Source organism: Sceloporus occidentalis, unplaced genomic scaffold, assembly GCF_023333645.1.
Source record: "Sceloporus occidentalis isolate IW3139 unplaced genomic scaffold, rSceOcc1.0.p SCAF_7, whole genome shotgun sequence".
NCBI classification, from domain to species: domain Eukaryota; kingdom Metazoa; phylum Chordata; class Lepidosauria; order Squamata; family Phrynosomatidae; genus Sceloporus; species Sceloporus occidentalis.
Genome location: NW_028316987.1, coordinates 7844922 through 7872479, shown reverse-complemented (window position 1 = coordinate 7872479; position 27558 = coordinate 7844922). Strand labels below are relative to the sequence as shown.

The following is a 27558-nucleotide window of genomic DNA, read 5'->3' as shown; positions in this document are numbered from 1 at the left end:
AGGACTGTCACTTTGTGGAAAAGCACAATATTTCAATGAGGGTTTAGTGTGTTTTTTGAGGGGGGAGTTGTCAAGGAAAAAGGATCACTGGAGTAAAAACTGGAGACAGATTGCCTACCTTTAATTGTTGTTTAAAAGAGGGAATTCTGACAAGCAATCAAAAGATACAAGAGCTGTATCCAGTTTTGAGTCTGCCAGCCTTTTCAGAGAAGGGAATATAATTGGTTTATAAAATTATGAGGGAAGAGAGAGGGTTTTTTTCTCTATGTCTCATAATATTAGAACTTGGGATACCAAATGAAACTGATTGGTAGCAATGGAGGACGAGCAAAAAGGGAGTACAGGATACCTCTGCTTATCTGATGCATAATTGACTGGAGTACTGTCAGAAATTGGAATTGGTTGAAATGTAGAACTCTTTTTTAAAAAAAAGCTTGCAAGTGCATTTTGACCACTGAAAGCATAAATAACACACTATGGCGGGTTACAAACTGCCATAAAATACGTATTGACTACGTATTAGGGTTAGGAAGGGGCGGTGCTTCCGCACCCCCCTAACCCTAGTACGTAGTCAATACGTATAATATGGCGGCGGCCGTTCCACACGGCCGCCGCCATATTGACGTAGCGGACGCTGTGCGTCTGCACATCGCATGGCGCTTATGACATCGCGAGTGCGCCATTGGCACCTCGCGGCGTCATAACCGTGCCGCAGGAAGAAGCTCCATTTTGGAGCTTCTTTTTTGCTCCGCGAGGGAATCGCGCGGTTTGGTTGCTGCAGCTCCCTCGCGGAGCAAACAGCAGCGGCAGTCTGCAACGCTCCTATATAACACTTTTACATGCATGCGAAAACTAAAGTGCATGCGAGTGGTTCCAAGTGAGCCTTGTAGACAAGAAAGAGCACAATCCCTTTTGAATTAAAGGAACTTGTCTATAATTTGCAAACAGTGAAAGAGGGAGGGATCAAAAAGTGGGGAAAGCCTATACTTCATGTCACATTTAAAACTTTGGTGACTTGGAATCTAATGCATTCCTGATGCCTGTCAGCTGGTCACAAATGCTCCCTTCTTGAGCAAGTAGTTGAACAGGTGATAGCTGGGCAACTCCAATGTGTTCTGGATCCATTTCAGCATGGATTTAGCCTTGACTTGGAAATTGCTTTAAGTGTTCTGATTGGGGTTGCCAGAGGGCAAATTGGAGAGGGCTTCTGTACCTTTTATTGTTGTGTAGAAGAGGAATGTCATCTAGTGTTGCTAGATAACAAGCAACCAGCTGAAATTCCTGCCTCTGCATAAGTATTAAAGATACAGGCATCCTCACCAGTTTTCACTCTGGAATCCCTGGTCCTGATAGATCACCTGTGCTAGAAGAAAGATGGGGCGTCTGAAATTCTGTTTTACCCTCAGTAGCTCTCAATACCATCAACCACAGTATCCTTGTAGATAGAATCTCCAAGTATAGAGTGGATGGCCTGATGTTATGCCTTCCTGCCCCTATTTGAAGATAGGGCAGGATAGGAAAGGGAATTCTAGACAATAGTGCTGAGAAACTGGTGCTAAGCCCTGTGGCAATTATGCTGCAGGGTCATTCAGAGTTCCATTTTATTTTTTCTTGTCCTGTAACAGAGGTAGAAAAAGCGCATCCAGGGCCCAAAGATTGTAGATTGTACAATTGTGCCTTGCAGACCCCTTGCCCCTGACAGTCTCCTACCCTTGCCTTATAATATCTGTTTGAAATTATTGGGAGAAGTCATCCTGATCAGGTGAGGCAACAAAGTTGCTGAAATGATGCCGGGGATCAGTAGTGGGCCAGACAAGTCATAATATTTTATGATTTATGTATTTATTACATTTACATTTTCCTTTTCTCTTCCAAAATTGGGTTTAGGCAGCTGATAAACTGAGGTAGGCTTGATGATATGAAGAATGGACTCACATGCATTCAGTCTTTTCTTCACAGTGTTTTACTTCTACTAAAGGATCACGTTTGCCATAAGGATCACATTTTCTGGATTCAGCTTCTTTGCTGGAGGGTAGCCAGTGCAAAGAGCGCCTTTCATCATCAGAGAGTGTTGCAACAAACTGCAGACTCACTTAGAAGCAGCCAGAATGGACTATTGCTATGTGCTACATGTGAAACTACCTTTGAAAACACTCCCCTGGAAGATTAACCATTTTGTGAGATTGCTAATTGGAGTTTGAATCTGGGAGAACATTGTCTTAGCACTTAAGGATTTATCTGTACTGATGACAGATCTGCTTCTGAACATTAAAGATAGCTATTTGCTGGGTCTAGTAGGGAACTAGCAGGTAGGAAGATCAGGGTCTCCAATGGGTTTCTTGACTTGCTCATGTTTGCCTGGCCAAATGAGTGTGAGCTAAATTACTCCTGTACTCAATATTCATTAGGCTGTTCCTGGCCCTTTGCTTCACCTCTCCCTATATTTCCACTAAGAGGCCTAGTAAATACACTTATACTTCCTAGCCAACCTAAAGGTGGCGCAGGTTATACAATAAGCAAAAATTTTCACATTTATTTAGATGTATTCTTCTTTAGAGAGTTACACAGAAATGCAAGGAACATTAGGTATTGAACTTGTATTTCCTGGATGCTGAAAGTCCTGTTCAGCATCCCTGCCCATGCTCTTAGATTTCATTAGACATCCATATTCTATACATATGCATCCTGGACAATCATAAGGGATAGAAATGTGCCTTTAAAAGACAAATAAGAACAATATCTGAGATACTCAGTGTACCAAATTCTGCAGATGTTGTGCTTTTGCTCAATTAGCATAGAATGTCTGACAAAACTGAGCAGCAGTTTGCTAAAAAAAAGAGGAAGGACCTCATCTGCATTAATGTTTTTCTATCCATTAAGATTAATATAGTGAGCTTTTGTGTGTTCCACCTGTATTAGAGGTACATTTGCCTGAAGTACAGGGAAAATATTTTTCTATGGTCTCTCCCAGTTTATATAATTCTCCTCTATGGGATTTTTTCCCCTTGCTGCTCTCCTTAATTATTTTAAGCTTTTAAATACTTATCTGGTTGGCTTGCTTGGTTTTTGTTTGGTTTGTTTGCATTTAATTTTGTAAAATAATTATTGTGTTTATGTTAAATTGTTCAGTGGACTTCTTGTATTTTAGTTTGTTATTTGCCTTGGGCATCCTGAAAAAAGAAGCTGAAATAAATTAATTAAAATAAAGACCATAGACTTGTGTTATTCTTCGCATTTATGTAAACAAATTAATTTGCAAGCTGTACAGCCTGTGGTCATCAATTAGTTTGGTTCTTTGTTTGGAACAGAGAGCAACATAGTTAGGTTGTGAGTTGTTATATAACAGGAATAATTCTAGAAAAATGACTCCTAGATGTATTAATCTGAAGACACTGAACAGTTGCTTTGTGTGTTACATAACAATTTTATAGAACAACAATAAGAAGGGACAACAGTAGGAGAATGCCGGGAGGATGTAGAAGTGGAAGACACTTCAAGTAGATCTTGATTTATAGCTATCTTAGCATAAGGGTTCCTTAGTAAGATTTATTCAGTGCAAATTTAGCCATTGCCTTTGTCTGAGGCTGATTTAGCCAAGTTCATGCAAGGGGTTTCCATGCTTGAGCTTGGATTAGAACCTTGGTCTCCCTATGTTGGTCCTAGCCCAACATGCGAACCACTAAACTTGGGTAGCTCCAAATCCTGTCTGCCCCCACTCCATAAAATCCTGTGAACAAAACCTCGCCTGCTTTAAGTTTGGACACACAGTAGGATACTGAGCTCTACTTGTCCTTATTGGAATGTGTTCAGGCAATGCAGGTACCTGGAACATCCTCTAATGGGAATAGATGCAGGTCAGTAAATTGAAGCTGAATTCCAGTAAGACAGGATTTGTGAGTTGGTAGTTCTAGGGTCTGGATAGTAGATAAAGTGTCTGCCCTGGATGGACTTGTATTTCCCTGAAAGAGTGTAGGTTGGAGGCACTCCCAGATCTCTTTCTGTCAGTGATAACCCAAATGGGCTGTATGGCTTGGAGCGCCTCAGCTCATTTACCTCCTGGACAGGAAAAATTTAGTTCCTGTGCTGGTAACTTCCTGGTTAAACTACTACTACGTGCTGTACATGGGGGCTGCCCTTAATGATGATTCAGAAGTTGATGTTCAAAATTATTCAAAAGAAAAAAAAAATGATTCAGAAATTGCATCTAGTACAAAATGCAGCAGCTATGTTGTTTGCTGGAACATCATACCAAAACTATATAATGCCAGGTCCTAAAGAAGTAGCACTAGCTGCCAATATGCTTTTGGTTTGAACCTAAACTCCTGCTATTGATATTAAAGGCCCTAAATGGCTTGAGACTGCAATGCTTAAGAAGTGCTGTCCCAACATACACCTGACTGAGGACTGAAATCTGCTGTGAGAATGACCCTTCTCTGCCTTTATGCTTAGCTTTGGCTTACTCTCCCCTTACATGTACAATTAGCACTAACATTGCTGTCATTCCAGGACCAGGAAAAAACATAATGTAACATCTTTTTTGGTTTTTTTATTTTAAAAAAACCTAAGCTATCCCATTACAAACATGCTAATTTTAAACAGTTTAAAAGCATTTGATAGCTAACTATTGGAATAAAAGTATAAGACATATGTACACACACATCTGATGCTAAAATACCCTTTTGCAAAAAAACAGTTAATGGCCAAAAGCCAGCCTAAATAAAAAGCCTACCCCCAAGGATCTTAAAAACCTTGGTAGGCTCATCCAATTTTGGGGGGAAAGCAGGAAACAACAAGAACATCTCTGGATCTAAGTCTTAGTTTGGAATCAAAGGACATATCAGCTCTGGCCCAGTGTTGCTGCTACTGAGAGAGATGTATGAAAAATGGAACTTACATTACCTTGGAATAGGATTTGTTTTTGTATTTGGACATTCCCTACCCCCCATTTTCCCAGTACCTCGGGTAGGCTTTATTCCCATGGTCTGTTTCCCTGGCATGTAAAAAGCATGTGAGTGACTGTAGCAGTTGAATGTTAGGGAAGAGGAAGCTGGTTTACAAGTGGCAGCAGATACTGTGGAAGGAAATGACTCCTTCCTGTCAGAGACAGCTGGAGAGGCAGCAGCAACAAGAACTGGAGGATCCAAGGGGTTACTGTGTGAATCAAGCTACTGGCGGACGAGTGTCTTGATCAAGCCTACAAACTTGGCACCCATCAGTGGAAGCCACTATTAGTTGTCGTGTTGTGTGCCTTCAAGTTGTTTCCGACTTATGGCAACCCTAAGGTGAAACTATCATGGAGTTTTCTTGGCAAAATTTGTTTAGAGAAGATTTGCTATTGCCTTCCCCTGAGGCTGGGAGATTGTGACTTGCCCACGGTCACCCAGTGCGTTTCATAGCTGAGCAGAGAATCAAACCCTAGTCTCCAGAGTCATAGTCCAACACTTAAACCACTGTTCCATTCTGAGAGATAGCAAAGTCAAGACATGTATGAAATATGTGCAAGAATATCATGTCTGGCAAGCTGAAGCTATATCATTCAGAAGAGTATGCTATAAGCTACCTGGTGGCAAATGTGTAAGGGTAGGGTGACACATTGCTTCCCAGGAAACCACACCTCCCATCACATGCTCATCATAAATAAATAAATAAATAAATAAATAAATAAATAAATAAATAAATCAAGAGAAGTTTGTCCCCAAATCTTCCTAAATTTCCTCTACAGGACAGGGGGGCATTTGCACCATGTTTTGGGGCCTCTCTCAGCCATTTTAAACACAGGAGAGGCCTTTTTTTTAACAACAGAAAGTGAGTAAAAGTCATTTCCTGTTTCAAAAAAGGCATCTCCAGGCTATAAATTGGTCCAGGGGATAAACCATACTAGAAATACCCCTTTGCCCCCATTGAGCAGCATTTTGGCGCATGTGTGTGTATTTTCACATATTGTTGTTATTGTGTGCGTTCAAGTTGTTTCCAACTTATGGCGACTCTAAGGTGAACCGATCATGTGGTTTTCTTGGCAAGATTTGTTCAGAGGAGGCTTGCCATTGCTTTCTCCTGAGGCTGAAAGCATGTGACTTACCCAAGCTGGGTTTCATGTCTAGTGGGTTTCATGGCCAAACTTGGAATTGAACTCCAGAGTCATAGTCAAATGCTCACATTGGCTCCCTCCCTCCCTCCATGTGTGTGTGTGTGTGTGTTTACCTCTTGGGGAGCAGAGGGATGCCAAGAATGGTGGAAATGCCCTCCACACACCCTGGAAGGCATTTGGGAGCAACAAAACAAAACACTTTTGACCTTGGAGCTACAAAAATATGTGGCCTTGCAGATCATCCTTTGCCCACCCCGGTATAAAGGATCTTTTTCAACAAGGAAAGTAAGAAATTTCATCTGTACCTAGTTTAGCAAAAGAGGTTCTTATCCCACATCTGATAATTCTCTGGAACTAGAGTTTTGTACCTTACACCTACATGCTTAGTTCAGAGGCTTTCGCTTTTTCCATCCCACTGCAATTCACCATAGCACATATTGGCTGCATGAGTACAGTGCAAGGCTGTTGTGTCTTGTTAGCTTATGCCAGTGCATATCTGTGTAGGTGAGCTGTTGCTCTGTATGTATGTGCCTGTGCTTCTGGCATTGTTACAACCTTGTATTTTTAGTTATTTGAAATGTGTTTATGTGCAGCTAGGATCTTATGCAGGAAGAATCTTTGACCTGTCTAAACAATAGACTTAGATTTATGAGTTCAAATTGCTAGCACACAAGGGGGTCAATTTATGGAGGAACAAGCGAGAATCAACATCGGGAGAATCCCTAAGTGCTTGCTCTTTCTCTAACCAATTCCATACTCTTTTAATACATTTAGTTGCTTTTGGGGATCTGCTAGAACAGGAAAATCTTTTTCCCCTTCTCTTTTACTACTTCTGGAATGGTTTCATTGAGATTTCTTTCATGTCAGTCCCAGCAATGAGATTAGAACATTAGTCCGTTTGCACCTTTCTACCAATTCAGACGTAGCATTTCATGTCTTTTAATTTATGCAGACTTGAAGGATTAACATTTATACTCTGTGTGTACACACATGCATGCACACACACACGTTATATATAACATGTATCTTATTTGTTTACTCTTATTCTGCCAAGATCACTTAGGCAATTAGCACTTCACTCTGGCAATTTTAAGTACTGTATAGTTAATGATATCTTGGCATCTGGGCCTGTTGTACTTTGAATTAGGACAGTGTACTCATTTTACCCACTTGTACTCCTTACTCATGCAGTGATCTGGAGGATACAAATACTTTCTGAGATTCCTCTGTTTCAAGAGAAATGGTCTTCTAGATGCAACTGGCTCAGTCCATAATCTGTTACTATTTCCAAATATTGTTAGACTGCAACTTCCAGGATTCATCACCATTGGCTGTTCTGCTTAGGGTTTATGAGAAATACAGGGCCACCAGCATCTGAAAGGATACATGTTACCCATCCTTGTTGTAGATACTCATGTCCTTATCATGGCATTTTATTTTTGTGGTATTTTATTTTCGACCTCATCCTAATGCTGCTATGACATTTTTCCTCCAGCAAATTGCATACATTTTAGGTGGCTTTTAAATTGTACATTAACATTTTTATTTAGAAAGATGACATATTTCCCGGACACCTAGTTCTTTACAATTCTCTTCAGCTTAAGGTGTTTTTTGCTTTGTTTTGTAATGATCCAATATTAATAGTTCTTTGTTTCATTTTCCTGTTGTTGTTTTTGTTGGTAGTTTGGAATCGCCCTGTGGCTTGTGACTTAAGAGTCATCCATTTTGTCTTTAGTGGTTGTTGTTATTGCAGCAAAGCCTGTGCCTTTCATTTCCCAATGCATTTCACAGGGCTTTTCCAGACTCTTACTTACTTTCACAATACAGTACACATGGGTTTTCCCTTTTGGCAATAACACTATTGAAAGAAGTAATCAATTGTGTTATGCATGTGAAAGGGTGTTAACCTGTGGGTGAGGAGGCTAACAAGAAAGATTATTTGAATTGTCTGTCCACATTACTCCCTCTTTAGTTGATAGTAGGAGTGGAGAAAGTGCAGTCCGTGAAGCCCACTTCGGCAGCTTCCAATACTAAGTCCCCAGAACCCACCCCCCTGATTTTAGTTTTAAAAAAGGTTTAAAGTGATATTGGAGAGATTTTTCACCCCCAAATGGCCCCAAATGCCAGGAAAACCACCAGTGAACAGGTTAGGTTAGCTTTCTCCATATCCCAGAATCCCCTAACTTCTGAAATATATATATTTTTTTATCTGAGAGCTGGTTGAATATGGTGTGTGGAAGTGTGTGATATCACTCCTGGCACATCCTGACATACTGATGGTGGTGGGTGACAGAAGCCAGTTACAAAGTTTAGGAACATGAGTGTGCCAGTGTAGGAACAGTTGAGGTAGTGATGGTGGTGGAAGAGAAGGAGGAGTCTTGAAGGAGGCATAGTTACTTCAACCTGAGGCTGGAGGGATTTTGTTGGTGGTGTTACTGTTTGAAGAGAGAGTTTGGAAGAAAAGGTTGGTGGCCCCCTCCATTGTATTGCCTCAGGTCCTAGGGTTTTAGGTGCCCTGTCTTTTCCCTGGAAAGGAGGGAAGGGAGGGAGAGAGAAAAGGACAAAGGCTGGTTGTCAGCTCTACTCTCATTCAGCTGCTCAACTCACTCTACTCTCTGCAGCAATCCAGTTGTGCTACCCTTCACACCATCAGGACAATCACAGCCCAAGTGAAGAACTGAGAAATATTCTAATGGTGCAGGAAATTTACCCTCTCCCTTCTCCAAGGTGTTTTGGGAAATGATGGAGTACTACTGGCTAAAATTGTCATTATGCTCTGACGTGGTCATGCATCGTCACCATATCAACCTGACCATGCTTCTGAATCCCTTTTTGATTAAGGCCCTCTTCCCCACAAGCCCTTTCCTGCTTCTTCTTGCAGTCTGTGTGGGTGATACATAGCACTTTAGCAGTGGTTCTTTCTTTCCCCCTGCCTTTTCCTCATTGTCCCCTGCCTTGTGATGGCACTGCTCTCTCTTTTTCTTTTCTTCATGTGGGCAATTCTTGTTCTACAGGTTTCTTGTTAAGAGGTAAGGTTCAATCTTTACTTGTGACAATCCTGTACATAGGAGCAATGCCAGGCTTCCTTTATGGCCCTGATAATGACAGCATTGTTTAGGGAGACATCTTTGCTTCTTTGATGACAGGATGCTTCCTTTGGAGAGAGGGAAGACTCTGGGTAATAGAGATGATACAGAATGGGAAGCAAGGACAACAAACCATACCTAGCACTGAACCATTGCTGAATGAATACTTTAGGAAAGGTGTTGTTGCCTGGTTCTCTTTTCTATCCTGTCCACCTTCCCCACTGAGTGTGCATTTCCCTTATAATTCTCCTCTAAAGTTTGAGTTTAAGGATTTGTCTGCTGAGGGAGATGATTGAAATTAAAATAGAATCTTTCTGGTGTGGGGAGTTTCACTGGCCTCTGTCTTCACTTTCTATTCTGTCGCTGTGTGCCTTGGCTTTGATAGAGTATGGAAAAATCTCAGCTCTTTCAGTTAGCAGAATGTTTTGTGTTAATTAACTGCATTGACTATTCTTCGTTTAGCTGTTTCACATGTATAGTACAAATTTCCCCTGAATGTTTTAATTTTCTGGTAGTGGAGCTTTTCTTAAGGCTAATGGCATACTTGTGTGCTCATAGCTAGCACAGAGTGTAGACTCACTGTATTGGCTGCGGAATATTGGAGCTGTTGTCCAATAAAGTAATTTTCCCAATCTGGCGCACTATATTGATTCTGATGGGAATTGTATTTTTGTTTCCTTCATTGCAGGAATAATATTGTTGTGTCAGCAAGAATGACCTCAGACTTCTAAAAATTCATTCCTTCTTTTTCATACCCCCAATTTTACCCATATTTGCCCTTTGTACTGATGTTAATCAGTCCACTGCCAATACAGTAGTATTGTTCTTTTGGCACAAGTTCATCCTGATGGCTTATCTTCTTGTTCCATCAGCAAAGGTTTTTTTTTTTTGGGGGGGGGGGGGTACTGACCCTGTTCTGCACAGCAGAAAGGACTTCCATTTTAAACAAATTTTACATCCATGTTGCATGCCTGGGGGCTTAGGGCAATTGTACTGGCAACACATGTGAAGCATGCTACAGTCAGCCCTCTGTATCCATGGATTTTTTTATCCATAGATTCAAACAACCATGGTTTGAAAATATATTTAAAATATATAAATTGCAAAAAGCAAACATTGATTGAGCCATTTTATATAAGGAAGACCATCTTACTGTGCCATTGTATATAATGGGACTTGAACATCCACAGATTTTGTTATCCACACAGGGGCCTGGAACCAAACCCCAGTAGGTATCAAGGGCCAACTGTAGATGGGGGAAGCCTGAGGTGTGTTACCATTATATTTATATTTCACCTTTTCCTCAAGTCCTGGGACTCAAGGCAGCCTATAAAAGTTAAAATAGATGGTGCTAAGATTACACATCATACAAAAATAAAAATGTAATTATAATTTTGATAGAATTAAAAGTAATTAAAAGCATACCCATTAAAATCAAAAGCAACCAAAAGCATCATGAATGCCTTAGGTTTTTTTTCCTTTTTATTGTATCCCATATGTTTATCTGTTCAGTTTATTGTTAATAAACTTGTAAAATTTTGTTAAAATTTAAATTTTATGAGAAAATAAAGAAAAGCAACAAACACAGACAATATAGCACATTATTAAAGGCTCTTTTTCCAGCCTGCAATCAATCGATTTTTTAAAAAAGACTTCACCAGCCTATGGAAGAGTAACAAGGGAACTGCCAACCTAGCTCCTCTAGGCTTCAGATCCTTGGAGCAGCCACTAAAACGTCCCTATCCCACCTGTGAGGATGGTGTAGAAAGAACCTTGCTAAGACACGACCTCTAAAGCTTTACTTGAGGTAGAAGTACATGGTGGAACTTCTGGTGACCTAGAATGTCTGTCAGAGATGAGAATTGTGTTCTCTTAACCCCAGTCCTGGTCCCATGCCTTCTGGCTTTTGGCACATTTTCCATGTGTTAAAATGTCGTACAGTAACATGTCAGGCTTTCCAGAGTAGGTAGACATACATCTCTGATTACAAATATTCTACAGTTGTTTTTTTTCTCTGAAGCAAGATTTTTTAATCTTATGATTTAATTTCTACACATGGTAGTGTATTCCTCATTCATGTAATTATATACTATGTTGACATGAAAGTATGCCTATAATAATAAGCAAATATGCCTTGTTTAGGTTAGTCCAGAATAAATAATAATATGTCAGGTTTGTGAACAGTCTGTGAAAAGAGATACTGCTGTATTATACTCGTGTATCAGTCTAGAAATTTTCATCAAAAAACTGACCCCAAAAATCTGAGTCAACTTATCCATGGGTCAATTGTACTTTAATTCTTATTTTTTTTTTTTTTTAAAGGAACCATTTCCAGGTGAAAGGCAAATGTATAATCAGGACAGATCCATCCATCCATGCTTTAGAGTGAGTACAAACAGTTACCATATATACTTGACTATATAAGTTGACCTCATATATAAGTCAAAGGCATTTTTGGGGCCAAAATTATGGACTTTGATATTACCTGTGGATAAGTCGAGGGTAAAAGTTAGGGGCATGCAATAAAAGATGTAAAGGACAAAGCAAAGCAATGCCCAAGAACTTGCAAAATTACAGCAGGCATAACTATTTGTACTCATATTAAAGGCTGGATGGATGAGAGAGCAGAAGGGGATGAATCCTTCCAGGGCAGATTAAACTCTCGCCTTTCACCAGGGGATGGATATATATATATATATATATATATATATATATATATGAGTTAAAGTACAGTACTCGTTTTTTTGGGGTCAATTTTTTAGCCTAAATTTCTAGACTTATACATGAGTATATACAGTATGCCTGCTGGAATTTTGTAAGTTCTTTGGCATTGTTTGCCTTTGCTTCACCCTTTACATCTTTCATTACATAGCCCTAAATATTACCCTCGACTTATCCATATTAAAATCCATAATTTTGGTCCCAAAAGCTGCTCTTGACTTATACATGAGGTCAACTTATAGTTGAGTATATATGGTATTTCCTGGCAACCTAGTAGGGGGGTTTTGACAGCATTTTATTTCATATATTTATTAAAGCATTATTAGCCTTCAACCATTATGCTACAAGCAGCAAAAAAATAACATTATGGAACAAAGATAAAATAAAATACATAAGAAGAAATTGCAGACAGGCCAAAATAAAGCTGCTTTGGGTCACTTTGGAAGTATACTGTTTAAATTATGCATGTGTCCTAAGAGTCTGGAAGCCACACCAAAGCCCCACTCCAGTCACCTCCAAAGTGGCCTGAAGCAGCATTATTTTGGCATGTCTGTCTGTATGGCGTCTAAGGCTAGAACTAAAAGTTCTGTGACAGTAGACAGTTTTTAGCTGATGCCAAAGGGGGGAGGGGGGGACTGGGAAACTTCTCCATGAAAGGGCACCACAACTGAGAAGACTCTGGCGGGATACATACCGCCATTTAGTACGTATAGAATACGTACTAGGGTTAGGAAGGGGCGGTGCTTCCGCACCCCCCTAACCCTAGTACGTATCCTATACGTACAAGATGGCGGCGCCCCTTCCACATGGGCGCCGCCATCTTGACGTATTAGACGCTGAGCGTCCGTACGTGTCGCGGGCGTTGTGACGTAGCGAGTGCGCCCCTGGCGCCTCGCTACATCGCAAACGCGACACAAGAAGAAGCTCCATTTTGGAGCTTCTTTTTCGCTCCGCGCGGGAGTCGCACCGTATGGAGGCTCCGACTCCCCCGCGGACTAACCGGCAGCGGCGGCAGACCGCCGCAAAGCGGTGGTTTGTATCCCGCCTCTGCTCCAGTAATCACCTGCCTTACGTCAGATGGCTCATGGTTACAGGGGATAATCTTAATGGCCAGGAAGGTTCATGTAGTAGCTAGGACCTTTTGTACTATTTCCAGTGCTGTTCTGTGCAATATAGTACAGAGACAGAAGCACAGGTTTTATATTTGAGTGGGCAGAATGTATTCACAGCAGTGCAGCTTAGATAGGACATGCATACTGTGCTGAAAGAAGGGGATCCTGCTATATGGAGATGAGTCACTTCCCTTTTCCATCTCCTTAATATAGTGGAGAGAGAAGTGGGTAATGCCACTTCTTCAGTCTAGCATGGTCTTTCCCCAGGCTATCCTTTGGCATGGAAGGTACTTTTATTTATTTATTTCTGAACTTGCAGTGGTATGTCATGTGCTTTAGTGGCTGGCAATTTTCCACCCCCACCCCACCCCCCGATCTTCTACATGCACAGTACTTCCTTCTTTTTGATAACTGTTGCATCATCTCTTAAGATTCTAGCTACTGAATCTAGCCTGTCAAGCATCAGATGTAAACGTGACAAGACCGCAGCTTTGCTTTTTATAACTATATTGCCCTCATCTGTCCTTTCTACGCTTTTCATTTGTTGTGCCTGGTACAATGCAAGCCAATTTAAATGCCCAACATCCCAAAATAAACTGCCAAGCATGAGTGTTACCAAGGGCCAAAATAGAAGTTGGCATCTCTGTGCTGATGTTGGGAAGTCTCACTGGCCCAAAATAGCACTCATGATTCCAATGGCAGGACTCATCCTGTCATCATGTTCTTGTGGGTTGGATGTCTTTGCAGCCTCCCATAATTCATATAGAAATGGCTGAAAGAGACCTCAAAGGTAATTTAATCTAAACTCTTGCAAATTTGCATAAACTTCTAAAGTGGTATAAATTATGTTTATACAGTACTATTTAATGTGTTAAGCCACTTTGTAAAAAACTTTTAGCTTTTAAAAAAAGATATAATTAACAGAAAAAAACATCAAAAAATGCTTGTGGAACCTTGAAAAACTAAGAACTTTGATTTGTCACAGTTTTTGTTGGTTTTTTTTTTTTTTTGCCATACAACTACTTTTTGTTAATTGTTGTTGTGCCTTCCCTAAGGCAAAGCTACCATAGTGTTTTCTTGGCAAGATTTGTTCGGGGCATCTGTACATGATAATACATGGCTTGGACAATTCTAACTTTAGTTGTATATCTTTACATTTTAGGATCTTGTCTAATTCTTTTATAGCTTTCATTCCTAATGTTCTGATTTCTTGACTAGTCTCTGTTCTTTTTGATCAATGTTTGATCCAAGGTATGAGAAATCTTTAACTATTTTGATTTCTTTGTTATCTAGGTTGAATTTATGTAAATCCTTCATGGTTATTATTTTTGTTTTCTTTATGGTTAACAGTGGGCTTGCCTTTGCACTTTCTTCTTTGACTTTTAGTAATATAGTTTGTTGTTTTACAGATGCCACTACTTTGCTGCTTTTGCAGAATGAATAAATACACTAAAAGATTTGCAATTGATATATAGGCTAATATTTGCAAATTTTAGTTGCAAGATTGGTGGTTTAAATTTGTTTGGGGAAGTTGCTGCAAGCTTTGGGTGTGTTTTCCCTGTTCCTTTGTATGCCTTGTTTCCTGTCTAAATAGCATGCCTTCCATCTGCTGTATACTAAGCAACTGAGGGTACTGGCATCTCTATCTTATCAGTAGCTTTTCGCCCATAAAGTAAATCATATAGTCCCCTCCATGTAGTCAGGCTCACACATTGTCCCATCAGGAGACTGTTCCAATGCAAAATATATTTTGATCTTTAGTTCTTTTTTCCCTCCTAAACTAAAAGAGCTCTAAATAGCTTAGCCTTTATCCTCTAGGTTAAAGATGCCTTCACTAGCCCATCAGCTTTGTATGTTCAGTGGGCAAGAGACCGGATAAAGACTTGTAGAATGAGATTACTGTTGAGTATGTGTATGTTGCTTCCTTTTAATTAAAAATGGAGAAAGACGCATAATTCTTGCAGTGCATGTTCCAGTTTGTCTGATTGCTCTCCTTGATAGAAATTTTTGCAAAACATATCAAACAAATTCTACAATAGGAAACAAACTTCCTAGCCTTTGGAGGCTGAGGTGAGTCCAAGACAACATAGGGTGAAAGTGTATAAATCTAAAACAAGTTTGGGCAACTGTGGGAAACTAGGGGGCCATATTGACTCCTCAGGAAACTTTGGAGGGTTGCACCTCTCCTCCCATATATATATATATATATGTTCCCAAACTCTCTCTAGGGAGCTTTTAAGACCCCCCCCCCCAAAGCCATTCTAGGCTCATGAGAGAACTGTTTAAAAAAACCAGAAATTGACTGGAAGTCACTTTTTGTTTCCTCCTTGTTCTTTTTTAATGGCCTCTCCTAGTCTTAAAATGATCCAAGAGGTCCCCAAAACATGGCAGATGTGACCCCTATGCCCATAAAATGTAATTTAGGAGCATAAAAATCACCCTAGGTCCCATGTAATTTTGGGTTGCACTTTGCCTAACCCAATCTAGAAGCCATATGCACAATATTTCTTCCTTTTAATAGGCCTTTTTTTCAGCAGGTACTGAACTATGGCAGTGTGGATCCAAGCCCAACAGCTGCAAGGGGATGCCTTGAGACAGATGCAAGCCTTATATGGCCAGCACTTTCCAATTGAGGTCCGCCATTACCTCTCACAGTGGATTGAGAGCCAGCCATGGTAGGTCAACATGAGGCCTGACTGTTCAGGACTATTTTCAGTCTGCAGAGAAACGAGGAGTGGGGGTGCATTACAGTTCATTTATGACTGAAGCAAATCCTTTGTTTTACATCATTGTGGGACTAAATCACACGTTATCTTATTAGATTTTGTGTGCAGCCCCCTCCCATAGACATATCTGTGGTATCTCCTCTCTGGATTGGAACCTTAATGTGGGGTAATGACATTTTAAGCCTTGGCTTCCTCTCCTGCAGTCCAGTTTGGGTTCCTTCCACTTGCATTTTGTGTTGTTTTGTTGAAATGAGGATGATCTTTTTGACAAAGCAAATTACAGGTACAACCTCCACAGACAAATACACGTTGCAAGGGGGGTCAGTGGATTAAAGGATTCTTACTTTCTATGTTTAAATTAATGCCAGGATTGGAGGGCCCATACTGTGAACAGTTTTTGGAGGGGAAAAACATAATTTCTTTCCAGGTCAGAATTATGTAGCTTAAGTTAATATGTACATTGATCTACATTCCCCACGACTGGCAAGCTGCTTTGGTTTTCCAAGCAAAATAATTGTCTGCTTTGTGTGCTTCCCAGGTGTTGCTAACTCAAGCCAGATTTTTAACTGGTTGCTCATTCTTATATTAGTCACATGTCTCTCTTCTGGATCTTCCAGCTATTCTATCTTGAGATTGCTGGAGACAGTAGATGCTCACTTTAACCAGTGTGCAGTTGTTGGACAGTTCTTTCAGAACATTCCTGACACAGTCTGCCATTCTAGATATTTTTAGCTTTGTAAGGCCTTATGGAAGGGTCCTTTAATTCATTTTCTCGGCTATCTGTGTCTTCTTCCAGCTAGCCTTCAAGTTAAATGACTGGTTTCCCACTTGCTGTATTCACAACAGCAGACAAGAATTGCTGCTGAGTCCTGCCTTTCTATGAGTGACAATAAGACCACTTGCTCCTGCTTATCTCCTTCCAGAAGTATGAGTGGATAAACAAAGCATAAATGTTTTGCCTCTTGCACAATCCTGATTTGTTGTTCTGAAACAAGCCAGAATATTTCCTCAGATTACAAATATTGTCTTAATTGAGAGCAACAAGTCAAGGTCCTTTGCTCAGATGGTATGCAGTGCAAACCATTTCAAGTTCTAGCCACCTTTCTGGCAAAAGGACCAAACACACAGTTTTGTACACTAACAAGCAGTTCATTCACAATTTCCCAGCAATCAATCCCAGCATTCACATCATTTGATGTGAATGAAGTCACTGCCTGTTACCCAAATTTGATTTTTTCATCCACTCAGATTGTGAAAAGACAAAGTATTATTTGAATAGTAGGACTATCCTAAAATGCACTTGACATTTATTTTCATACTCTTTTCTCTCCAAGAATGAACATTTTAAAACCATTTGTGAACCTCATTTGAAACAAAATATGTTTTAAAAAAAGATGAAACTTTAAGAAAAGTTGTTGTTTTTTTTAAAAAAGCAAACCACTCCGTGAACTATGCGAGGATGGGCAAAAGATAACTAAACAAGTATTTGTTTATATGGACGTCTCTCATACTGAAAAAGTGGAAGGGTACTGAGAAAAAAAATATTTGTCCTTTCTTAGTGTTAAATCTTCATGCACATTGAACTGGGTGGAAAATGAGTGAATGTATATGATTTCAATGCCTGCTTATGCAGGAATTATAAATTTTTGAATTCTCAATTCAAGTTAGTGTTTGTAAGAAACTATGGAGTGGTGTAACATATAGTGTACATGGATTTGTTTTATGTTACTGGATAGTTTCTGATTCTTTTAGAAGTGGCAAGATTTGCTGCCTCCAACTTTTGGGATAGGGTTCATGGGCAGAAACAAGGGTTGCTCTGTGAAACTCATGCATGTAGTTCTGATCTGTATCTAATCCGATAGGGACTCCATTGACCTGGACAATCCTCAGGAGGGTGCCAAAGCCACACAGCTGCTGGAGGGACTCATCCAGGAACTGCAGAAGAAGGCAGACCACCAAGTGGGTGAGGACGGCTTTCTTCTGAAGATCAAACTGGGTCATTATGCCACCCAGCTGCAGGTGGGTTCCAGTTTTTGGGAATATAGAAGTTTAAAAAACAGTTGAGAAATGTTGGATTTAGGATTCCTAATGATTGAATGGGCTGTGGGGACCACTTGTTGCTTCTTTCTACCCTGAAAACTCAGGGTGCTTCTTCTTTTTCCCTATAGAACACATATGAACACTGCCCTCTGGAGTTGGTACGTTGCATTCGGCACATCCTCTATCATGAGCAGCGTCTGGTGCGAGAAGCCACAGATGTGAGTAAAAATTTAGTCCTCCTTATAGATTCGTGTGGGTGTGGCAAGGATAATTGCTTAAAGGTGGCATAGAAATTAAATAAATTAAAAATTAAATAGAATATATAGTGTCTGTGGTTTTGGCAGTTGTAATGTCATGAACCTTTTATGAAAAATGTTGTTATAAGTATTCAATGTTATGGTAATAAGGTAAGCAGCTGTCAGAAGGGGTTAAGAGAATGAAATGTTGAAAGTGAGTGGTGGAATGTCTCGGGGGAATTTGAATAAGGCTGGTGAAAGACATTTGGTGAATGACAGTGTAGATATAATTGCTTAGAGAGTTGTGGTGTGGTGGAGTGAATGAGTGGGCATTAGGTATGAGAGAGTCAGGTATAGGAATTAATAAGTGATGTTTAAATGTCTGAGAAAGCTAGGAGAGAAGTGAAAGAGACAATATGTGATGTTTTTAAATATATTAAATATGTATACATGTATAACTGACACACTTATATTAAGGACAAGAAAAGAAGGAAAGCATATATATAGAGAGATAAATGGGTAAATAAATAGAATAATACAGATGTATTGATATTAAATGATATATGTAACTGATAGAGGGTGAAAAAGAGAGAGATGTACAGTTGGCCGTTGGAACCCGTGGGGATCAGTTCCAGACTCCCCCCCCCCCCCCCGAATTCCAAAACTCATGCATATTCAAGCCCCATAGGCTTGAATGGGGTGTGTGCATGCAGGGGGCGTGCCATGGACACACACCCCATTGATGTTAATGATGATCACCCCCTGCAGATTTTCAAGTCCATGGATCTCAAGTCTGTGGACTTGGAGGGACTGTATATAGGAACCAGGAGCCAATGAATGCAACAGAAAATGAGGTAGAAACAACATTAAAATAGAAGAGATAATGATATCTTGCTTTGTTGTGTTCTGTTATTAAAGCATTGTTTCCTCCAGGAATACTATATATGATAACACTTGGAGTTAGACACAGTGTCTGTGGCGTCAGCAGTAGATATGGAGGGATAGTGTTCAGTGAGGATATAAGTTGCCTAATAGTTCACCCAGGTAACGTGAAGGCAGCTAGGAGGTCCCTACAGTTGGTGGCCACAGCAGAAGGAGAGGTTCTTAACAGGTGGCAGAGCTGGAGACAAGGGAAAGCCCACATTCTTTGTGACTGCAGTGAGATTTGTGGTAGTCCTTACATTTGGTGGCAGTGGAGGTTTAGGCAGAACCTCACACCTGGTGGAAAAATAATGGGATAAAGGGACAAAAGCCTCACAGCAGTGACCTCCAATTATTTTTCTTTCCCTGCTGCCACATGTGCAGAGCCCCTCCCCAGCTAGCAGTCTAGCTGATGCCCTGTCTCAGAAGCACCTACAGATCAATCAGACCTTCGAGGAGCTTCGTTTGGTCACCCAAGACACTGAGAACCAGCTGAAGAAGCTTCAACAGACACAGGAATACTTCATCATCCAGTACCAAGAGAGCCTTCGTCTACAAGGTACATGTGTAGAGAGGAGCAGGAGTTATGTGTTGTTCCCCCAGGTTGGACACTGACTTTGGCTAAGCCAAGGTAGGGCTCATTGGTAAAAGCTGAGCATGGCATTTCCAGACAGGGCTTGAAAAAATGTCTGTCTGAAATGATGGAGAGACCTTGCTAGTCATTGTAGAGTGAACCATTCTTAGTTAAATGATTTAAGAGGGTATCACCTCCTGTGTTCCTAAGATGATTTTTCAGCAACATTGAAAAGCAGCTGAGAAGACTGGATGTGATGCCTCCCTTTCTGTCATGGTTTATGAAGTAATTGTCATGGATTATGAAGGTGACCCAGGAAGGTAACACTTTCTTCTTCCCTCTCCCAGCCCAACTTACTCAGCTTGCCCAGCTAAACCCCCAGGAGCGGATGGCTCGTGAGCCTACTTTGCAGCAGAAGAAGGCATCCTTGGAAGCTTGGCTGCACCGGGAGGCACAGACGTTGCAGCAGTATCGTGTGGTGAGTACAGACATCCAAGTTATACACTATAGTCCCAGCCAACCAATCAACCCTTCTTCCTTCCTTAATTTATTCCCTCTGCCCTGACACTGTGCTCCTGATCATATGCACATTTCTTCATCTTCTTCCTTCTCTCCCTTAGGAGCTGGCGGAAAAGCACCAACAAACATTGGCCCTACTTCGCAAGCAGCAGACAATCATCCTGGATGATGAACTTATCCAGTGGAAAAGGAGGCAACAGCTGGCAGGAAATGGTGGACCTCCTGAAGGGCCTTTGGATGGCCTGCAAACCTGGTAAATTATAGTGGGAAAGAGGGAGGAAATGAAAGTGGAAATGGAGGAGGAGGTCTCATTCTGCCAGTCTCATTCATTTAGTAAATGATGGTGAATGAAGGCATTCATCTTGGAAATAGATAGTAAGAATCAAGAACATACAGTAGTTCTCTTGGGCATGTGAGGAGTGCCTTTCCATTGAGTAACACTATACTGTGCTGTGTGTACTCCTTGCCAAAACTGAATCAAAATTCAATCTGAAAAAAATCCTGATTTTTTTAACAAGAAAAGATGAAATATGGAAGCCAGGCAGTGGCTACATAAAGGGCTAAATCTCAGTCCAGTGGGGCTGTCATTTAGCCAGCCGTCTGATTGATCAGATCATTTCAAAACATTATTGAAGCCATAATGAATGAAAAACATATTTTATAAAGGAAGGGAAGCTGAGATGCCTAGTAATTTGTAACAGTTTATACTTTTGCAGGATATACACAGTCCTGATCCCAGCTCAGGTGCAGGCCACATTAAAGCAGAGATGGCCATGCAGCCCATGGATCTCATGTAACCCTGGGCCCCCGTTTTTGCAGCCCTTGAAGCCCCCTGAAACCCTCCAATGTTTTTTAAAATGTCAACTTGATTTGAGGCCTGGAGGGTATTTTCATCCTAAAACCCTACTCTTACTTACTCTCTACTTTAAAGTTTTTGTAGACCTGAGAATTTGGAAATGTGCAAAGTTCTTTATATCATGTCAATTTTAAAAACATTTCACAGCCTGGGAATGGCATGAGTTCACCACCAGTAGCAGTAATCTGTAAAGACACCCTGAGCTATCTGAAGTTCTTTAGCGCTTGATTCATCCAAGACAAAATACATCTCTATATTGGAGTCTGGGGCAGACTAAAAATTCCACTGGTGTGCCAACCACCAGTCTGCTACACAACACACTTTCTAGTTGAGCTCAGTCTGGAGGTTTTGTTTTGTCTTTTCCCAAATTCATGCTAAAACTGTCCCTTTAAAACTAATCTCAGGACAGCTTAGTTTCCATGATATTTTATGAATCTCATGAAAATAATATCTATGTTTTCACATGTGGGTGATGTACTTCTTGGATTAATTATATTCCAGAACTTTTCAGGGGCATTTAATTGATTGACCTTGATGAATTCTGTGTCAATAGCCTTGTTGACATTTTATTCGAGGTCATGCATATGGTTATTCCCAGGCAATCTTTTTCCATGTCTTCATCAATGCAGGTATACCTTGTATGCATGGCTCCTGAAGAGCATACAGTAGCAAGCAAAGTAAGTAAGGCAGCTTTTGCCAACAATGGTCTAAAACACACTGCAGAAATAATCCAGTTTGAGACTGGTTTAAATGCCCTGGCTCAATGCTAGGGATTTCTGGGAACTGTAGTATTGCAAGACATTTAGCCGCCTCTATCAGAGCTTTGGTGCCACAGTAAACTACAATTCCCAGGATTACCTAGCACTGAATCAAGGTAGTTAAAGTGGTCTCAAACTGGATTATTTCTGCTGTGTGTTTTGGATCCTAGTGCCCTACAAATGTTTGAGACTCCATAACCCATCAGGCCCAGCTAGCATGGCCAGTATTCAGGAATGCTGGGAGCAAATATCCAAAACAGTTGGAGAAGGTGGATTGAAGGGTAAGGACACTTCAATTCTGGTCTGGAATTGAACACCTTGCCTCCCAACTAATGTCCTTCCCCCAGTAAACTACTTATTTCTTCATTTCTGTCCATGCTAGGCATGAGATGGATGTGCAGTATGAATTTCCACCCTTTGTGGCACATAATTTAAAACTGTCAGATTGTGGCTTAAATCATATGAGCCTGCCTCAGGGCTGAAGGGGGATCCCTTTGTTTCCCATCAGTGGGATCCACACACTGTTGGAGAACATAGAAGAGGACCTTCTTTGCTGTGTGCCCCCAGTTATAGAATGCTCACCCTAGCTGGCACTGACACTCACTTCATTCTGTCACCAAGTTAAAATGTGGCTTTATATTAAAACCTTTGGAACCAAATTAATGTCTTCCAAAATGTTCATGTGCATACTTTTGAATTTTTAAAACTTTTCCAATCTTTTAAAAACTTGTTAAAATTGTTTAATATGCTTTTTGTATGTTTACATTTTAAATTGTTTTAAACTGTGCAAATTGATTGTACTTGTACACTACCCTGAGATCCCATGCTATAGGGAAAGATATACATATTTTTTAATAAATAAATGCATACAGATGAGACTGAACTATGGAGAGGAAGGGAACACCTTTTTACTTTTTGGGTTCATGGACCCAGGGGGGTTCACAATTTTGGGAAACTCTGGCACAATGCTTGGCTGTCTAGGTTGCAGTAGCAATTGGTTGGAGTCACTCTTCTCAGTTCCTGCTTTGATAGTGGTGGTGGTGGACCTACAGCATATGCCCAAGTGTCCAAAGCAAGGATATAACTGGAATAATTTGGCAGCTACCTGGAGATCACTGGGAAGTGATTTCTGGATTGGATTCATCTGATCTATGGCTTCTTGCCTTACTTCTTCCTCCCTAAACTGCTTCTTCTTTCTCAAGGTGTGAGAAGCTGGCTGAGATCATCTGCCAGAATCGTCAGCAAGTACGACGTGCTGAACACCTCTGTCAGCAGCTCCCTATCCCTGGGCCCATTGAGGAGATGCTGGCAGACCTCAATGCCACTGTTACAGACGTCATTTCTGCTCTGGTCACAAGGTAATTAGATTGTTGTGTTGAGAAGAGACATATTTTCAGAAAGAAGGGCAGGGTTTTTTTTAGTGTGGCATTAATGATTTGTTTGATTCTATTGCAGCCCATGTATCTATTATAGAACAAGAAAGATACAGTCTCTAAAATTTTGGGATTTGCCTCTTTTACTATGAACTTCTCATTAATTTGCAAAAATGTTGGCCAGAACCCTGTTGAGAATTTACATCTGAAGAAATTAGAATTGGGAAATTCCATAATGTCCATGTGCAGTAAAAGGCTGCTGTTATGTTGCTATGTAGGGGAGCTATTTTAATATGCAGAATAGCTGATGTGCATCAGTTGTGCTTTGAGACATAGACTAGGGAGTGCTGGTGTGCAACACAACACTTTTGCAGATTCCCATTACAATCTTCTCAGTTCATTAACAAGGCTTCCTAGTGGCTCTGCTATGTGGCTAAGTATATGTATAAAGTTGTACACCATAACAGACCATTCCAGCAGCCGTGCCTAAATACTCTAAAGGCACTAGATGCAATCTAATTGCGGAAGCTAAGCAAACTAAGGCCTGGCTACTACTTGGAAGAGAGACTGCCAAGGAATACCAGGGCAACAGGCAACATGAAGGCGCATAAATTAAGAGTCCTTATGATATTGACTTTGGGCTAGAGCTTGAAACCAGTTACATTTCAGACTATATTTCCCTGATCCACCACCCTAGCATCATGGCCAAGTAATATATATCAAATAAAAATATGTCAGAAATAGCAGCTGGAGGTTCAAAGTCCAACTCTTGGAAAAGAATTTTTTAATGCATCTCATAGAATTTTGACTGGTCATGCAGGCTGGGGGAGTCTGGAAGATGTAGTCCAAAAAAGTAACTTTCTGAAGTTCTATATTGGGTGAATGGCAAATCTTCTTTCCTTGCATTATGCCAAGGGATGATTTTTGTTTTCCCTGCAATGAATCTCAACTCTTTTCAAAAGTACAATGGAGACTTTGTACATACTAATTAGTAAAACTAGTCACGTCAAGAATTGCCCATGAATATCTTGCCTTTATGTATAAGCAACAACTCCTTTTGTTTACTGCCCTCTTCTTACAGCACTTTCATAATTGAAAAGCAGCCTCCTCAAGTTCTGAAAACCCAGACAAAGTTTGCAGCCACAGTACGGCTGTTAGTTGGTGGAAAGTTGAATGTTCACATGAATCCCCCTCAGGTGAAGGCCACCATCATAAGCGAGCAGCAGGCCAAAGCCCTTCTGAAGAATGAGAGCACCCGCAAGTATGTATGATCTTACATGCCACATATGTCAAAGAAACAAAGGGATATGGCAAAGAAAGCAAGGGGAGGGATTCACCATTCCCTAAGCCATGAAGAGAAAAGGGGTGGAACTGCACACAGAAACATGCACTTGAATTCTGCTAAATAAGTAATCAGAGAAGCTAGTAATCACATTGGAAAACAGTGTACAGGAATGATATAAGAATGGATGTTTTTTCCTGTTTTTTGCAAGAGGTAAAGGAGCTAAGATGCAGGAAGGCATGAATTTCACCCTAGTCTTCAGTCCTCAGAACTTTTAAAGCTTCTTTACATAACTGCTACCTTGCCACATGCTCCCTAGTTTTCATGCCAAGTAGACCCTTCATGCCCTGTACAGTAGTACACTGTGTACTAACAGCTTTCTCCAGAGAAGATGGAATGTTGGTGGACGTTTCATGACATGACAGCAGCTAACTCCAAGGCTGGCAAAAAGACCACAAGGGAAAAAGTGATCACCCAGTTGTGGCCTTTTTAATATGTGTGTTTATGTATGTATTGTGTTTATTCATTTCATTCTAATAGTTAATTCAATTCTAGTTTAAACAAAAGCTTGTTATTTTTTAAAACTAGAATTACATTAACTATTACAGTTGCAAAAATTTGCATTCTCTACTAGTTCGAGTCACATCACTAGTATCCCCATAGTGAACAACTAAACCATGTCCATGGGAACATAATAAGTTGTCCATGATGCAGTGCTTGTATTCGCCAAACCACAATTGTTTTCTTTTGACAGTGAGAGCAGTGGTGATATTTTGAACAACTGCTGTGTGATGGAATATCACCAGGCGACTGGAACACTGAGTGCTCATTTTCGCAACATGGTGAGAGAAATGCCTACACTAACTCCTGACCCATCTTTCCAATTCCATATCCCCCTATTGTTTAATGTTTAAAAATGTTAGTAATACTCCTGTACTGGTTTTCAGAGAAGGCATAGACATATTTGGTGGCCAGGAAACATTTCCTAAAAGTATAGTAGGATAGAGTTTTTAATGTCTTATAGTGTTGCAGAGAAAAATGCTTGTATCTTTCCTTATTTCTCTGCTAATAGAATCTGTAATGAAAATCTCAAAATGTGGGTTCTGAAGAACTCTTTGGAAAGACCAAATTATGCTAAATTTATTCCCCTCGACAAATCTGCCACACTGGATATCTTATGTCTGTAATTCTCCCTCCATTTCTCCATTCATATTGTTTCTATGCTTTTGATAGCATGTGTGTCTTTATTTTTCCTTTGTCTGCCTCCCCCATCCCACCCTTCTTTAGTCCTTGAAGCGGATCAAGCGCTCAGATCGACGTGGTGCTGAGTCAGTGACTGAGGAGAAGTTCACCATCCTCTTCGAATCTCAGTTCAGTGTTGGTGGCAATGAGCTAGTGTTCCAGGTGAAGACATTGTCTTTGCCTGTAGTGGTGATTGTGCATGGCAGTCAGGACAACAATGCCACTGCCACAGTGCTGTGGGACAATGCTTTTGCAGAGCCAGGTCGTGTGCCCTTTGCTGTGCCTGACAAAGTGATGTGGTCACAACTCTGTGAGGCCCTGAACATGAAATTCAAGTCTGAAGTCCAGAGCAGCCGAGGGCTCACCAAAGAGAACCTTCTCTTCCTGGCTCAGAAGCTCTTCAATAGCAACAGCAACCATTTAGAAGACTACAACAACATGGCTGTCTCCTGGGCTCAGTTCAATAGGGTAAGATGCTGTAAAGCTAAAAGGTAATGATTGTCTAGTCATGTCCAACTATGAGGGCTGAGAAGTGGTGCTCATGTCCATTACTAAGCCAAAGAGCCATCATTGTCAAAGACAACTCTGTGACCATATGGCCAGCATGACTTCACAGAACACCAATACCTTCCCACTGAAGGGGTACCTATTTATCTACTTGTACTTTTACATGCTTTTGAACTGCTAGGTTGGCAGAAGCTGGAACTAGTGATCGGAGCTCCTGGCATCACGTGGCACTTGGGCTTGAACTGCTGACCTGCTGATCTTGCAATTGTCAGTCAGAGTCTTAACCACTGAGCTGTTTTAAGATGATGTGCCTGTAGACAATTGGCTAACAACTAGAATTCCTTTTCCCAACATGTTGCCCTTTCTAACCTAGAAAATTCCCTTTCAGCCTGTTTTAGCCTTCAGTTTCCATGATTCCACAATTGTTGTTCATGGTTGCTCAGGCTGATGGAACTATGGTTCAAAACATCAGGAGACCACCAGGTTGGGAAGAGTGAAGAGACCAGAAAGTAACCTGGCCTGTAAAGCTTTCCTATCTCCACAGCTGTAGTTTGCCTCTTATTCTTTATCTATGCTACACTGGCCCTGGATCTAAGAAACCTTAGATTGTATTTCTGCTAAGCCTTGGTTTCCCATGGCAACCTTTTCCAAGTCTCACTTTCTCAGTTCCTAATCTGTAAAGGGAATAATAGTGATCCTTTTGAGGTAATGTGGGAAGGAGGAAGTTGAGATTTTGACAATGAAGTGTTACACTAAGAGATCATCATCATCATTGTCCTCATGCTGTATTTTAAAAAACACAAAAGCTTCTAGCTTTGAATATAGAAACAAATAATTTTGTATGCATTATCTTAGCAATTGTGATGAATAGGATAAATTGTATTAACACTCACCTACCCCCAATAATACAGACAAAAAGGCTGAGTTAGAAGTAGTTGCTTGCCTAATGTCTTCCAACAAACTTCTTGGTCAAACTGAGATTTGAAGTCTTGCTTCTAACGTCATAACTCATTCTCTTAATCATGCCACTCCAACTCTCCAGTTGCTTTGATACTCTTTGCTTTCAAGGCAGCCTCTTAAAGTATGCTTGCAGAGAATTGGCTGTGTGAAGTTTTTCTTCAAATATGATTTGACATGCCCATTTAATTTTTTATTGAATTAGATTGAATTGTCGTTTGTAATATCAGCATTTTGAGCTTTGCCAGCACCACTTGCAAAGCCTTTCCAACACAGTGATTCAGACCTAGTTTGAAAATGTGACCCAGCTCATTCAGAAACGTTGTGCATGTGTGCTCTTTGAGAAGAACGAGGCTTAAGGTCTTGTGTTTTTTGCTGTTCCTGTGGGGGTCTGAAATGGATCCCTTGCAGATAGCAAGGTACAACTATATAAATTTGCCTTAACTCCACAGACAAATTATTCAGCTCCTTGGAAAATTTCCCATGACATCTTGTTCAAATCCACAGAGATAGTTCTTGCTATTGGTTTCATCCAGTTGGAAATCAGAGATAGGTTGACT

The 27558-nt window shown here is 40.6% G+C and overlaps 1 protein-coding gene across 4 annotated transcripts in view; it reads left to right on the top strand.

Moving 5' to 3' along the window:
* Positions 1–27558, top strand: part of LOC149309111 (signal transducer and activator of transcription 5B) — a 79905-nt gene that overhangs the window by 39613 nt on the left and 12734 nt on the right. For 3 of the 4 annotated variants that reach the window (XM_089531813.1, XM_089531810.1, XM_089531812.1), the window contains 10 exons: positions 15545–15682; positions 17596–17752; positions 17902–17991; positions 19315–19489; positions 19852–19982; positions 20125–20276; positions 22840–22995; positions 24092–24271; positions 25047–25134; positions 25580–26002. In XM_089531813.1, the coding sequence (XP_089387939.1) occupies positions 15555–15682; positions 17596–17752; positions 17902–17991; positions 19315–19489; positions 19852–19982; positions 20125–20276; positions 22840–22995; positions 24092–24271; positions 25047–25134; positions 25580–26002 (1680 nt within the window). In that variant the 5' untranslated portion in view covers positions 15545–15554. Of the gene's footprint in view, positions 1–15541; positions 15683–17595; positions 17753–17901; positions 17992–19314; positions 19490–19851; positions 19983–20124; positions 20277–22839; positions 22996–24091; positions 24272–25046; positions 25135–25579; positions 26003–27558 lie in introns of all 4 variants that reach the window. The other variant, XM_089531811.1, reaches the window with a different exon arrangement.